The 15,717-nt window shown below is 39.6% G+C and overlaps 2 protein-coding genes across 17 annotated transcripts in view; one reads left to right on the top strand and one right to left on the bottom strand.

Annotated features, from left to right (window-relative positions):
• INTS9 (integrator complex subunit 9) overlaps positions 1 to 6,285 on the bottom strand; it is an 84,521-nt gene extending 78,236 nt beyond the window's left edge. The window contains exon 1 of the mRNA XM_010967825.3: positions 5,995 to 6,285. Within this exon, the coding sequence (XP_010966127.1) occupies positions 5,995 to 6,003 (9 nt within the window). The 5' untranslated portion in view covers positions 6,004 to 6,285. The remainder of the gene's footprint in view (positions 1 to 5,994) is intronic.
• Positions 6,286 to 6,474: 189 nt separating this feature from the next.
• The window catches only part of HMBOX1 (homeobox containing 1), a 135,786-nt gene continuing 126,543 nt past the window's right edge, over positions 6,475 to 15,717 (top strand). For 4 of the 16 annotated variants that reach the window (XM_045504923.2, XM_045504922.2, XM_045504920.2 and 1 more), the window contains exon 1: positions 6,478 to 6,795. The gene's annotated coding sequence lies outside the window, so the exon portion shown is untranslated. Of the gene's footprint in view, positions 6,796 to 15,717 lie in introns of all 16 variants that reach the window. The other 12 variants (XM_010967823.3, XM_010967822.3, XM_045504929.2 and 9 more) reach the window with 6 other exon arrangements.

Genomic DNA, 15,717 nt, shown 5'->3' with positions numbered 1-15,717 from the left:
TTTTCTCAGGATCTCTGCAAATTCTGACACCTCCCCTTCAGATGTAGCCCTTCATGGTCTGTCAACTCCTAGCTTCATCTCACTGGTCACCCCTTTCTTTTCTGCGGGGGAAAGGGGATCTCCTCCACCATTTATGCATACTTGACCCAGGTGCCACTCCAATCTGTTGGACTCTATAATACTGTCATCTTACATACTACACTTACGCACCAGCAGTTTCAAAGCAACACTGTAGGTTCTTTGAAAAATCCCTTTTGAAGATTCTTATGATGCCACTTTTTTATCTGAAGAAATCTGCTCCTCTTTCTGATACATTTTTCCCCCACGTCCATAAATTACTATGTAAGGATGTTTTACTAAATATGGCTGAAGTCTAAGAGAAAAGAGGGTGTGAGGATTGATGAAAGAAGATAGTTACATTAGTAAGACACATAGTAAGAGTAAAGTAACAGATGGCATCCTTGGCTTGGGTAGGGAAATGTATTCTTATACACTACTGATACATGGTAAACCAGCGGCAAGTTGGCCATGTTTGTTACAATTTTAACAAGGCATCTTCTAGGATACAATTAAAAACATTTTTTGACCATTACATTCAAAAACTACTTGAGCCAGTACCCAATGACTTCTCTACACTAGAAAGTTCACTGTAATATTGTCTGAACTGCACAATGAGCCCGCTGGACTTCATATTTCATAAAGGCAGGGAGTAAATCTATTTTCTTCACTGGAATATACCCAGTACCTTAAGCAATGTCTAGCATAAAGGAGGCAGGTGCTCAGGAAGATTCGTTGAATGAATAAATGAATGATGATGACTGAAGGGCACTTTATGCCTGGACCTCTGATGGTATTTAGGAAGCAGGGAACAAACTTTCCATTTGGAATGCTAGGTTTCACTGAGTTCCGTAGCCATGCTCCACTCTTGGCCCTTGGCCTTCAAGTACACTTTGCTGATCATAAGAGCAAATGGCAGAGGGATTTGAATACTCAGAGCAAACTAGTCACAAAATAAATGTGCTACTGCAATTACGAACAACTATTGACGTGCTTGCTTGGACTGTATGTCAGATTATGTATACATGTATAATATATAAAAATAAGTATTATATACAGATACAAAATTTTCTTCTCAATTTAACTGATACTGAAAAAAATCCTTGGTATATATATTTTTATCTTAATTATAAAATAGGTTTAATCTTCAGAGTAACCATTAGGACTCTGAAATACCCAAGAGTTTTATCCCAGAGCGCTACTGAACAACATATGTGATTTGGCCTTATGTCACTTTTCAGAGTTTGAGGAAACCATTCTAAAGGGAAAAATACCTATCACACTGAAGTGGTGATAAAACATGACCTTTCTAAAGCTTAAAATGATATTACATCATAAAGACACACGAGGGCACTGTAATCAACCAGCAAAGAGAAACAGAAAAGAGTGCAATCAGGTTGACATTTTAACAATCACAGTGAAATAGGCGAATTAAATCCTGGTAAAAATTGTGACTATTTGTAATGTATAGCAAGAAATGTTCTGTTCTTGATCCAAAGTCTAAGAAGCCAAAAGGATTCTATAAGTCTGAAAACTGCAGGAGGAATCCATCATGCCCAGATCCAAGAAGAGATTAACCACACCCTTTTCTAATGATTTGTTAAATTGACCTTGGGGCAGGATTTGTCTCTTTCAAGCCAATATTTTCTATATAATCTGCAGTTGCCCTTGGTGTTTTGCTTGTCCTCCACTGGAAGCAGCCCGTGAGTCCATTTCTTTGCTGCATTTGTTTTCTTAAGAGAAATGGTAAGTTAAAAGTTTAAGCCTTCCTCCCAAAGCCAGCAGTAATGAAACAGCATTTTGTACAAAGGAGCAGAGGCCGCTGAAGAATATATCCCCTGGCCTTCTTGAATTTTTAAATTTGTAAATACAACTACAGCATATAATTTCCTCCATCAAATTCAAAAAGGGTAGCATGACAAGCATTTAAGTGACCTTTCTTTCGGACCTTTAACAAGAGCGCAACTAGAACTGCAGGGCGCCCTGGACCGCGAGGCAATCAGGCTCATTCAGAGGATTATCATTCATCTTAAAGTCACATTCAAATCTGTGCCTCAGCAAAATTACAAATAATTCCTTGTCATCGAACTTTGGGGTCAAATGTAATAGTTAAAATGGAAAGTATTAAAACGTTGAATGCCAAGGTTATACTGTGGTTGCATTATACAATCTCTGTTGACTGAATAAACTAGAAGAGCCCCTCCAGCCCTGGAACTATCTACAGGAAGTATGACACATGCGGCATTCCTGACCTGCTTATTATTTTATTCACTTTCATCTTCATCTACTTGAATGACTAAGTTCCTGGCCATGATGCTTCCAACCCAATTTCTGTCAATGTATTCAGTATGTTTTTTTTCTGTTTTACAGTCTTGTGTTAAAGACCCTGGTGAATTCTAGTTTCTAACCTTTGCTCAATTTGGCCATCAGGGTGCACCCAATTTAGCTCAATCTATACGAAAATCAGTCCATGCTCTGAAATGTGCTAATTTAGAGGCTACACTTCTAATTTTCCTGTTCTTTTCAAAATGATTCTGGTTAATTGAATGTGCCAATGAATTTTCCTCAGTTAAACAAAGCTGCCTGATCTTATAGACAGTCATTAAAATCCTCTGACTTGGTATCTAAGAAGGAGACAGACAAGGATTACATTATAAATGGCATCCGATGTCTTCCATTGGGTTTGTGAAAAGCCACCGGTGATGTGTGAAGTTAGACTGTAAATGGCATCACAGAAGCTAAACGGGGTAGTACAGACACTCAGCCGGCATGCTCTGATATTGAGCCCCTGGGATTATCAAGGATGTCTCCAAAGTTTAATTTCTTTACCTATTATCTTTTTTAAGATCTTAATTTAACCAAATTCACATTCAAAGCCAATTTAAAATATAGCCTTGAATTAACGGTCTCTTGGTACATATTCTGGCTTCCTTTCTGTAAGAGATAACCTAGCAGGTACCAGGCACTGTGCACAGCGCTGGAGCCCCAGCCCTCATTAAGTAAGACTCTTGAGGAAGGAATCTTGGGTACCGATCTTGGCTCTATCACTTTTTTCATTTATGTAACTTTGAGTCACCTCACCTCCCAAAGGCACAGATTTATTTTATCTGTAAAACGGGAATACTATCACCTACATCAAAGGATGAAATGGGACACTAGAGAGCAAGTACATACCCAGCACAGAGCCTGGGACACTGTAACCGCTCCATTAAAGGTAGTAATCATTTTTACTCCACTGGTTGTTGCTTACTGTAGTGTTTTGACTTCACTCTTTAATCTTTTCTGAACAATATTCACAGATCTTAATAATCCTTCAGAAATTATCTATACAACTACTATTTAGTGGCATCACACAATGGGTGGGGCCCTGGGAACAGAAAGTCTACAAGAGGCAGGACAGATAGAAAACCAGTAATTTCAAATACTACCGAAAGAAAGTGTGCCCTGGAAGCGTGTAACAGGGTTCCCTAATTCAAGGAAGTTTTGAAGAAGTGCTATTTAAACAGAGCTCTGGGAAACATGAAGAATTTAGCCAGGCAAATAAGTGTTGGAGGCAATGGAACATACTGAATGTTCCAGAGGCAAAAGAGAGCAGGGGGACTTCAAAGAACTGGACAATGTGCAAATACAACTGGAAGGAGGAGCTCAAGGGAGAGGAGGGCTGAGCCTGGAGAAGTCGGCAGGGCCAGATTCCGCAGGGCCAAGTAAGTCAAGTTCAGAATTATAAGACTTTATCCTAAGGGAAAAGGAAGCTACTTACTGAGGGGTTTAGGGGAACTCTGCAATTTCAAACAACTTCTGGGATGCAGAGTAGAGAATGGATTTGAGGGTTGCTGAGGCTGCATGCAGGGAGACTATTTAGCAGGTCTTGTTGAATTGCAAGTGTCAAGTGAAGAGGTCTGTACAAAGGCAGTGTTAGTGGGACTGGAGAGGAACTGACCTGTTCAAGAACAGTAGAATCAACAAGATGTGGTCCTAGATTGTGCGTGGGAACGATATTTTGGGAAGTCATAATCTCCACAACAAGAATGTGCTCAATAAAGTGTCTTTCTGTGTCTCATGATAAGAAAACAAAACATGGTTTACTACATGCTCCTGAAGCCGTACACAAAGTTAAAAATTTTAGGCCATGGGAGGATTTATTCCAACTCTATGGGAGGCATGAAAGTAGTCTAATGTACTGAATGTCCATGTTTTTGAAACGACTTTGTTGTGTGGATAGATATTCTGCATTATTGATCAACTACCAACCACGTGTTAGTTATGTACCTTGCAGATTAAACATCAAAACGGAGGGAGTATAGGTAGAACATTTCCTCTTCCTCTGAGGCGTTTTTTGGTTCTTAAAAAAATGAGTTTCTACTTTTTCCTTTGTTTTCACATCTCTAAGTACAAAGTAAGCAGGAGGATTTTATAAGCAAACCAAAGTATACGTAAACTAAACCCCAACTCTCTGGAACCTTCAGCAAATGAGTTATTATGGAAAACTATGTTTTGCACTTGCCTGCCTTCACACCAAATGTGATTTACCCTTTATTGAGGAAACATGGTCTGTGTTTCAACCAGGTACCAAGCTCTCTTGCTTCAATCAGCTGAACCCTCTTCAAGGAAGGACCTCGCCTACTCACCCTTCTTATCAGTTAGTCACCTTTCCAAGGAGCTGCCTTCCAATCTCCACGCACCCCTACGCTCCTCTCAATCCCTAAACCCGCTTCTATTTAGCATGAACACAATGAATTCTAATTTTTAATTATGTTTATATCTCCCTCATTAGATTGCATGCTTCTTTAGGGAAAGGGTGATGACTTTCAATTCTGCATTTTTAAATGTTTCGAAAACTGATCCAGAAGCAAAGTGATATTCTCAAGGTTTACTGATCTATGGTCTTCCTCTTACTTAAGCAGCTTCAGATAGAGACAGTTTTGGAGTTGAATACACTTTCAATACTTTCTCTGACTTCACAGAAAACAGCTGACACTGTGCAGAGTATAAGCCTGTCGTAAATGTATGTATGTATGTGTGTGTGTTGTGTGTGTAGTGTATGTGTGTGTATACGTGCACACACTTTGGAAAAGCATGCTCAAATAATTAAGAAAATAAACATTTTGTTTTTCTATAAAAATTACAGAAAGTAAAACTTGACAATACTTGGCTGCAGGAACATGAACTTTAAAAGACTGAGAAACAACATCTCACACCTACTTTTCTACTCTAATCATGCTGATTATACTAATTCCATAGAGTTGGAACAAATGGGTTAAATCCGTGCGAACACTGAGAGTAAAATTGCTCAAAACAAAGGCCTGAGCAGCTTTCCTACAAGCCAAGTGTTGGAGTTTTGTGATGCAAGGACTTTTCCAGGTATCCTGGCATGCTCCACCTAACCTTGGCCTATAGCCCTGGACTGGAACGTTTTAACACTTTCTCTCAGCCCATCTCACACGGGGTAAAAGACTCAAATCCTCCAAGATCACACCCTGACCTCGTCCTTCTCTGAATATAAAGGGCAGTTAGGAGTCTATAACAGGAATTTAATAAGTGATTACGTTCTACCCAATAGTTTCTAAACTCTGTTCATATGCAACCAAAGCTTTCTCAACAACTTTAAGAAGAAACCCTAATCAAGTGCCAATCACGTGGAAAGAAGTCAACCAATTATATATAACACTCACGTGGCAGCTGAGAACCAAGCCAAGCCTAGTCCATAGAGCCCAAGCTTAGTTTGTGTGTAAAGAAAGGTGACAGTCAAAGGGACCCACCAAAGGATAAGATCTAGCCGTTGCGGGGGGTCGGGAGTGGGAGCTTTCCTTGGTTCACCCCACTCTCTAGTTCCCTGTCACCCCTCCTCCGCGTAGGATCCTTTCCCAAGGAGGAAAGGACGAAGTCCAAAAGGATATGGCATCACCTTTGCCCTCTGACCTAGGAGCTGAGACTCACCAGTTTCATATTGGACTTTTGCTTGTTCAATATCAGTCACTCGACTCCTCAGACCCAGAAAGCGTCTTCCGGTTCGGTCTCCGCCACCCGCTCGCCGAGAGCATTGCGGGACATGCAGTCTTTCTTCCCTACGCTCCCTTCCCGGTGCATCATGGGAAGTGCAGTCATCTCTCCATGCATCATGGGAACTGTGGTCATCTTTCCTTTTCCTCTCTGCTTTCAGAACACCTCCCTCCGTCAGCTCACATTCATCCCCGCCGCCAATTCATCCTCCTCCACCCGAGCATGATATCATGTCCCTCATCTGGGCCCGGGACCCGGGGTATTCTGGGATGTGTAGTCCCCACGGCTCTCGCGCTCCTTTCCCCTCCCCCTAGTGGGAAGGCGGATGGGCGCGAGCCTTGCCGGGAGTTGTAGTTCTCTGGGGTCTCTGGACGCCAAGTACCGCGCTTTTACTCTAGGGACGCAGGGACTACAACTCCCAGGGCCGCCCGGCGGCAGCAGGTGGGAGCGGGGCTGTTGATATCAATATGGCGGTTGTCAGCCAGACAAAGACAGTCAGTCTGATGTGATTGAGACAAGGGAGGTTTTCAGGGGGAGACTGGGAGATAAGGGCCTCCCCTCCCCCTTCTCCTCTTCCTGCGCCGGCCTCAACCCCTCCCCAGTCCCCTCCCGACAGGCGCCCCACGCGGAAGACACCCCTCCCCCTCCCGCTTTCCCCTCCTCCTACCTCAGCCCTTCGTACTGGGACGTTGGGGAGGGGGCTGTGCCGGGCGGAGAGAACTCTGCAAGGATTCTGAGGTGAGTCCAGTGGTTTGGAAGCCGGACTGCCTTAAGTCTCTTTCCTCACTTCTTTTTCTTCACTTTGTTTGTTTGGGTTTTTTTTTTTTTTTTTTTTGGAGGGGTTTTGGGGGGAAAGTGAGTGGGCTGGAGATGGGTCTCTTAAGCGGCCCGACTGAGAGGAGGGAGGAAGCGGGGGGCTTCGGAGGGGGTGACCCGGATGCAGGGTCTGGGGTGGGGCAGTTTGTGGGGGGCGGTAATTGAAAGGCGTCGGCGGCTTTCCAACTCTTTCCTCCTGGTTGCCTCCGCGGTGGGCGGAAGGTTTGAATCCTGGAGGTGGGGGCTCCTGTTTGGAGTTTGGGAAACTGTGAGGGGAATTTGAGGTGTGTGGGTTTGTTTGGGGGTGCATAACTGTGTTTGAAACTGTGTGACGTGTACTTGGGTGATGTGTTAGCCTTGAATTAATGTCTCTGGAGAGAGGAAGTTGGAGAGCCCGAGTCGGAGCTTTCAGCTGGGCCTGGGCGGAGAAGCGTGCGCAAGGTGCGGGTCCCGGACCTCTGGACTGGCGACGCGGCGCGGCCGCGGTGAGCAACTCGTTTGTGTCCCGTCGCCCGCTCACACTCCTTCTCCCCGCCTCCCGGGACACATCTCCACCCCAAACTCCGGGCTGGAGCATTGTAAAGATGAGATGGTGTGGAGATGGCTTTTTGCATCCTTAAGTCGGTAGCTATAGGTGGGAAAGGAAAAGTGTTCTTAATATTTTATTCCGGAACCGTGTTTTGGTTACACTATTGGGGCTACTTTGAAAGCAGTCCTCCACCCACCCTCACCCCGAAACAGTAGGTAAAGGGCTCTCGTTGTGGTCTTCTTGTTCAGTAGATGAAACTACTTAAGATTCGGGGGCGTGGGGTGGGGGTCGGGAGTGCTGACATGTGTCTGCGTCTCTGTGTGCGTACTGAAGACACAGAATGACTGGTGTAGCTTGAGATTGGGCGACTTATTTTCGTAGTAGGAAAAACTGTTGGAAATTATTGGAGGGGCGGGGGGTGCAGCTAACAGGCGCTGCTTGTATTTTTCTTCTACCCCACCCTGCTCTGTCTCGCATTTGTCTGAAAGCTGGTGTGGAAGAGAGAGGAAGCATTGGGTGAGTGAAGAGGAGAATGCAGTTGGCATTAAAGATGCTATACTGTGTAAAGTTGAATGGTGGTATGAAGTGCTTGCTGTTTTTGTTTACTCTGAAGCTTTAAAAACCTTATGTATCAGGTAGGGTAGAGTGATGTGACTAGTTCATTTCTCTGGGATCCTGCAGGTATAGAAACCTCTGCCTTCTCTCCCTGCCGGGCCGCCCGCCCGCCCGCCTGCTTGTCTTCCTTCTTCCTTCAGTCCTTCCCTTCTTTCTTAGCATGGTACATTTCTCTTCCTGGATGGACATAATGCCTCTTGTGCCTGTTTATTTAGTTTGTGCTATATGGTTGTGCTTCTTGTGGTTTTGCTATAAACTAACATCATTCGACGAAAAGAACCTGCATTTGTTTCTATTTTGCGTTTATTCCACAGGTAATTATCACATCACGATTGCATTGCGTTGCATTAAACTTATTTTAAAATTGCACAACTAAGTTAGATCTAGCTGAATTATATATAGAAGTCAAGTTTGGAAAATTTGAATTCTTTTTTTTTTCCGAGTTTCAATTAGAATTATAAAAGAAAGAGGATTGCAACATCTCTTGCTTCTCACAGTCTTTAATATTTAATAACATTACACCAGGAGAATTTAAGATAATATATTTTTTACTTCCTTCTGTCTGAAATAGAAGTTTTTCAATAATCATTCTTTTGTGACAAATTTTTAGTGTAATGGACTTTTAAATAACTAAAGGAATTGGCATAATTTCTCATTCGACTGCTGAGAATTTAATGTATTTGAGTATTTGGCTCCAAACTTATCAATTCTTGAACCTGCCATTAAAAGACCTTAGATTCCATAAAAACTGTAAGTCACATAGTACGTAATTTTATGGTATGTTTTATAACCTTTGATTTGAAATTTCTGCAGTTGGTCATTCACACAGATAAGCTGACTATGAGCATGAGGTGGCATATATATTTAGGTTGACCTGAATAGAAAAAAAATTGATTAGTCTTCTAAACCTCGAATTTAGAACATACAATATGTTGATAGGAAGCTGAGTTTTTAATTTGTTATAGATTAAGATTTTCAGAATTATTTGTTTTAGCCTTCTATTTTAGCCTGACATGTTACTTTGCAGAAACCATGTTACTTTGCAAAAACTGGAGGAAATCCTATATAACTACATAATAGAGTGGTGGGGGGTTTTTGTTTTTGTTTTTGTTTTTTCTGAAAGATGTTCGGTTAGATACGGCGTTTTAAAATGTTCAATAATGGTTTTGGTAATAAAAAGCTAAAATATTTGTTAGGAGTTGAAAAAATACTAAAATATAAGAATATTTTTTCTTCCATCCACTCTCACCTCAGATTTTCCATTTGTTTGTTTTCATATATGGAAATGCAGAGTTACTTAGTGGGAAAAGCGTTCATTAAACTTTTTCTGGCTAGTAGTTTGGTTGAAACCAAATATATTCCTTCCATTTGGTGGGGTGATTCTGTTGCATTTTAGGCGCTGAGCATTAAAATGATGTAAAGCCTTCACTGCAGGTTAAAGCATAAAACATTCTCAGCATGTGAAAGTCATATGGTTTACGAAAAAAGTAGAAAATCAGGGCATTGGTGCCTGTCCAGCTTAAAATTTCATTCCATAACTGTGAAAGATGCATTTATTTAATATGACTGCTTCTAAAAGTGTTGCCTGTAAATGAGAAGTTGAAAATCCAGACTATTTTTAAACAATCTGTTGCTAGTTCAGTGTGCTGCATATTGTGAATACAGTGGTTGCAAATGTGCATCAGGGAGCCTTTAGGGGTCAGCTTTATATTGAATGTCTTTAGTGAGGCTTCATTTTCACTGCTATATGAATAGGTTTTAGTCTTTTTAGCACAAATCCTTAGTTGAAGCATCACTAATAGAAACTTAATAGCTCAGTATTGGTGTTATAAATGTATTGCAACAAACCTTTCATTGTTTCATCATTTATAAAAAGTAGAACCAACTTATGGCAATTTTGTGGCAAGTATCAACTGGAATGGCATTGCTTGTTTCAGAAGATGTTAAACACACTGGCAATATTTATGCTTGATTTGTTCATTTTGGATCTTTCGTTTGTAATATTAAGTCCATCCCATTTTTAATGTTTCAGATAGCTTCCATGTTTCCTACTTTTTTTAAATTCAATTCTTTACAACTCTTGCTTCTATTATTTTTGTAAGCAGATCTTTAAACTTGAATTATTTCTCTTAGGAATTAGAAGTTTACTCTAGGATGTCATTTTTCATAAATGAAAGTTGGTGTACTCAACTTACAAGAAACGTGAACATTTAAAAATGCTCAGTGAAGATGTGTTGGGCTGGTTTGTTTTGTGGACCTGCTTTATTTAGGGATTTTTTGGCTTCCAGAATTAATTTTATAGCTTCCTTTGTGAAGGAAAAGCCAGGCTGGGCTAACAAGATAACTCACATATCTACGCCCGGCTGGGCTAAGAAGATAACTCACAAATCTAAGCATCAGAATACTGATCTGAGTTCTGCTGGACTAACTCTTAAATCTAAGTTAATTAGTGTTGGTTTGTTGCTGATTCCCTGTTCATGTTTTTTTTTTTTTTTTGCTAACCAGCTGGATTTTCAAAGAGATACATCTGGCTTTGGAATGTTGGTTTGCTGCCTCCCTGCCTCCACTTTTGTGATAATGATGCTGCTAAAGCTGTTCCATGCCTATTGGCCAAACACCCCAAGCTTGTACTTTACCCTGTAAAACCTCATGCACACGTCTTGGAGGTGCTCAGAGCTTTGGAGCAGAAGCCCCCCTGAGCCCGCCGGTGTAATGCATCTGAGTACTCCAACCCTCCGAGTGGTGCTTGTTTCTTGGCTGGCCTGTCGTTTCTGTAACACCTTTGCTATTTGGCTAGATTTTTCTCCTAACTGTTGGCCTTTACTTCTCAATTTAATAGAACTTTATAAAAAAAAGTTATGAGTAGAAATCACAGCTTATCTGAAGTGTCATATATATATACATTCATATATGCACTCACATATATAGAGCACCTTAATGTTTGTTTATATGTGAAATTGGTATATATCTATCAGACATGCAACCCATAGAAAAGGAGTCTGAACCATAGATAACAGGAGACTCTAAGCAGTGGCTCAAGCTGGACACCAGAGTGAACACCACCACATGTCCACATTATAGAATCAGTGGAGATTTCAATATTGCTGCAAACTATGATTTTTAACAGATTCTGCCAAAATCTGTTTCTTTCAAAAAGAAAGCTATTGGTACTGAAAGTTTTCTCAAAATAATACTAAGTAATATGTGCTTTGGGTTCCTAGGTGCAGCTGTTCCCTCTGATGACTTCCTGGTTTTAGGTCCCATCCTAACTAAAGAGTATAAATATATTTCTCAGTGATTATTTGATGTAAAACTTTTAGTTAGAGCCTATTTATGTATAATCCAGTACTTTAGATGACTTGTTTTTCTTGATCTTAGATGAAGCAAGTTGGAAATTTACTATAACATTGTTCTGGACACTTTCCAAAAGCATTTGGTTACTGGAAGGCCCTGGTGTTAGCATAGTTTTACTCTTAACAGTGGTAATAAGGTTGAAGTTACAGTAGGTTTTTCCAGTGGTTATTATAATCCTAATATAGTATTATGCAGATCCTTGACTCGGGCTCTAAGGATAGTGGGGGTTTCTGTTTGTTTGTTTACATTTACAAATAGAAGGAGAAAAAAGAACATGATCTTTTAACTTTGAAGTAATGAATTATTTCACTTTTTTTGAATCTTAAAAGAGATCCCTCCTTATAAGTGATAAAGTGATTCTAATCCATTTAAAGGGTATTTAGATTTTCTTAACATTTAGAGTGATTATAATAATGTTTACTAAATTTCATGTATTCTCTGTAGTTTCTTTGTCCATCTTACGTTCAGTGATGGTCTGCGTGTGGTTTATTGAAAACATTTAATAGCTCTCTTTACTGTATGCATGTTAAACCATTAGTGTGGGGTTGCCAAGTGGCAGTAATTTTAAGTTATATAGTCACATTTTTCAAAGAAGAGAGAGTCAAATGCTTTGGCTGTTGCTGAAATGAGGGTGATTTAATACTTAACCTTTCTGTTTTAAGAGTTTGATAAAGTGATGGTATGATTAAAATGTGAAGCTGTTGGCTTGGGCCTAGTCAGTGAAGCCCTGGAATCGTCCTCGCTTTCCTTTTTCCTATCATGCAGTCAAGTTGATTTTATATCCTTCGTATCTATCTGTTCACTTATTTTCATTCTATTGCTGTTCCCTTAATTCAGGCCTCATCACCTCTGTCTTCCCACATCAGTTTCTTAACTCTTCTTCCTGCTTTCAGTTTTTTTCCTTATTTGTGCATCACTCCCACCGAGAGATCTTGCTAGCATAAAATGTGAATTTGATTGACGGTCATACTTGGCTCATAATCCTTCACTGGCTCCTTAGCTTTTCAGTTGAATCCAAGCTGTCATTCCACCTGTGTCCAGTCATGGCTCTACCACTTACTAGCTGTGTGACCTTAGGCAAGTCATCGAATTTGTCTGTGCCTCAGTTTCCTCACTTGTTGACTGGAATAAATAGTCCTTACTTCATAGGATTATTGTGAGCCCTGAGAATGATGTTGAGTCCTTAGACTGCTTCTGGCATATTGTAAATGTTGACCATATAATTATCATGTTATACCAGATACTTGATGTTCATTACCTATCCAAGACCCTGTGCCTTAGCCATGCCAAACTACTGACAGGCCATACAAGCCTCGTTAGCCGAGATAAGGAGGGCTGGGTATTCGTCTTTGAGGGTTGCAGTTGTTAGTAGTGTCTTCAAAAGTAAAGAATTTCGAGCTTTAGAACATATTGCTGTGTAAGGAATGCTAGAGTAGTCTTGTGCTCTGGCTTCTATTTTTTTTCCCCAAAATAAAAAGTAGTATTAGTTAAACTATTGCCTGATTCAGGCTGCAATTTAAAAATTTACTTTTCTGTCCTTGTTAATACATTTTTATGTTTCTAACCTAAATTTCCACTTGTTAATCCAATGTTTCTTACCTTTTTCACCTAACTTCCTTAAAGACCTATTAACTTTGGGTAGTTTCTTCCACTTTTTTCCCCACAAATCTGAATTCTTCTTCCATTTCAGGTAATGTGTTTTCTTTACATTGCTGCTGGGACAGTCAAATAGTTGCATTATGTGATCTGGAAGCCACTTTAGACCGACATCTGTTTTATTTACGTACTAATGTTTACACTTGAAGTTGGGTGGCTCCACCTCTTCAGTTGGTTTTCCAAAGTGGTAGGTGATATACATATGGTGATTTGTATCTGTCTCTCATTCCTCTCAAGAAGGAGAGAGAGTATCCAAACTGAGTCTCATAAGGTCTCATAAGGATAAATGCTACCGAAAATGATTGTATAGAGGAAGCAGGGTGAGAAGGTATCAGTCCAGACTTTGGAATGTAATTTTTGTAGGAGGCTGTATTATGGCTATAGTTCGCAACCACTAATTTAACCAGCATTTGCCTTCATGGGACATAATTGTTCATTGTGGAGAACTTGAAAGTAGCAATTCTGAATATTATCTTTATTTGGTTGAAAATCTATTTTCTGGAGTCAGAGATAGCCTGTGTTTAGTTTTACATAGTAGCAGTTTAGAACCATTCAGGAAAAAAATAGTTGCTGTACACTTTGTTGTCTGCGGAAGAGCTCTCTGAAAAGATGGCACGATCTTACTTATTTGGAGTACTATCTTATGCTTTTCAGTCGGCTCATTTTCTTCCAAATGTAGGTCTGAGATTAAATATAAATTTGAGTTTTTTTCCCTCAGAAAAAGTTCCTTTAAAGTATAATAATTTAAAAATATATATATATATTGCTTGCATTTTAATGCAACACAGGCATCAACCAACCTGATCTTCTTTCATAAAACAAGATACTGTTCATGACCACAGGTGATTGGTTACTTCTAGTTTTAAGTTCATTAGTTGACAGCATATCAATTAAATGTCTTTACTCTGTTATTAACCTTGTTCTGTGTATTACCTGGTTAGTCTCAGTTTTCTAGTCTGCAAAACAGGATTTTTAGGTTAATTTTTTGATATATATGGTATTTTTGTTGTCATAAATAAACTGTAAGTTGTTTGTTTGCTTATTTATTTACTTTTAATCTTAAATAATTATAGATTCACAGGAGGTTGCAAAAATAGTAGAGAGGGCCTTTCATCTGGTTTCCCGTAATGGTTACATCTTATAGAACTTCAGTGCAATATCAAAACCAGGAAGTTAATATTGGTACTCTGTGTGTGTATATTCTATGCCATTTTTTCAAGTACATCTTGAGAGTTTTTATGGAAAGTTCCAATTAAACTTTCTTGTGAGAACTTAAAAATTAGCAAACTTTATTTACTTGAAGATTTATAATATTATTACCTATTAAACTTTTAGTAAAAGTTAGTAAAAATATTGAAAATTTCTGTAAATCAAATGTGTATGATTTAAACGAATTCAAGACTTAAGAGGTATATTTCTTGCCAGAGAAGATGTATGCTACAATCTGTATTAGATAAACAAATTTACAGTTATTCTGACGTTAGTTTGGTCATTGACAGTGTTGTAGCAAACTTGTCAGATTAATTGATTGTAAGTTCATGTTTTAGCTTTATTTTGGATTTGTTGTAAGGGAACTCTCTTTGAAGAAAGTCAGTTCAAAGACTGTTTTCAGAGAAAATGTCTTTAGAGGAAAGAAAGTGGTTCTAGGTATATTGTTAGTCTGGGTACAAGAAAGGACCATCAGGTTAAAGGGCTGGCCTTTGCCTCCCCTTTATCAGCTGTATGAGATATAAAGCCTGTATTCAAAGATGAGGCTATTAATCCAACATACTACTGATTATTACAGACCTCAAACAACAAAGATCTGCTTTAAACAGGCTTGCAAAATATTTTCGAATCTACTAGAAGAAAGGATTATATCATGTGGTTTTTGTCTCTTCTGGGTTTGAGATAGTTTGCTTTGAAAATGTCAAATTTTGTTTCTGTGATAAGAATATGGTAAATATTGGTAGTACTTCCTGATTAGTCAAATTCATATGTAAAGAACTTATTGGCTAAGATTTTGCTTTCTTCCTGGTACAATTTTTTTTTCTCTTTATGTTTATCTATTGCCAGCTTTTTGTATACCTTGGTGTACATTCTAAAAAAGTAGTGCTTTAATCAGGAATTGTTTTATTTCAAGGAGAGGTTGTTGTGGGAATCCAGCTCTTTTCGGTTGATAAAGAGCAGCCAGATCTTGTGCAGATGAGAGAACTGTCAGGATCTAAGAAGCTAGTCTGTGTCTCATTCTGGGCACGTATGGTTTCTTGTCTGTCCTCTTCCCAGGTCTGCTTCATCTACCTTTCTCACTTCTCCCTTCCTCTTCTGTTTGCCTTGCTATAGTTTTTCATAGTTTATGCTTCTCTGTAAGTTTGACTTGCACGTGTGGATTTGGTTTGCCATGTCGCTGAATTGAACTGCTCTTTCGTTTCAAGTAAAGCTCACCTCCTAATGGTGTTTCTTTTAGTTCAACTGGTGAGAGAGCTATCTGAATGCATTGCCTGATAATGAATTAGATTGTCTATTCCTGTTCCATTACTTCGGTGCATAGGGCGCAGGAGGAAGTCACCTTTTATATAAGGCTAGTGCTTTTGGATGCGCTACACAAGGATTCTTTTGTAGGGATTGAACAGGGCATTCCGTTCAACATGTCACGTCTGGTGGAGCATGTTTAGATACTCTGGGATACAAAGATGAGTTGAATTTAATCC

This window comes from Camelus bactrianus, chromosome 31, assembly GCF_048773025.1.
Source record: "Camelus bactrianus isolate YW-2024 breed Bactrian camel chromosome 31, ASM4877302v1, whole genome shotgun sequence".
NCBI lineage: Eukaryota > Metazoa > Chordata > Mammalia > Artiodactyla > Camelidae > Camelus > Camelus bactrianus.
Note: the sequence above shows the minus strand (reverse complement) of the source record. Positions and strands in the feature narration are given on the sequence as shown.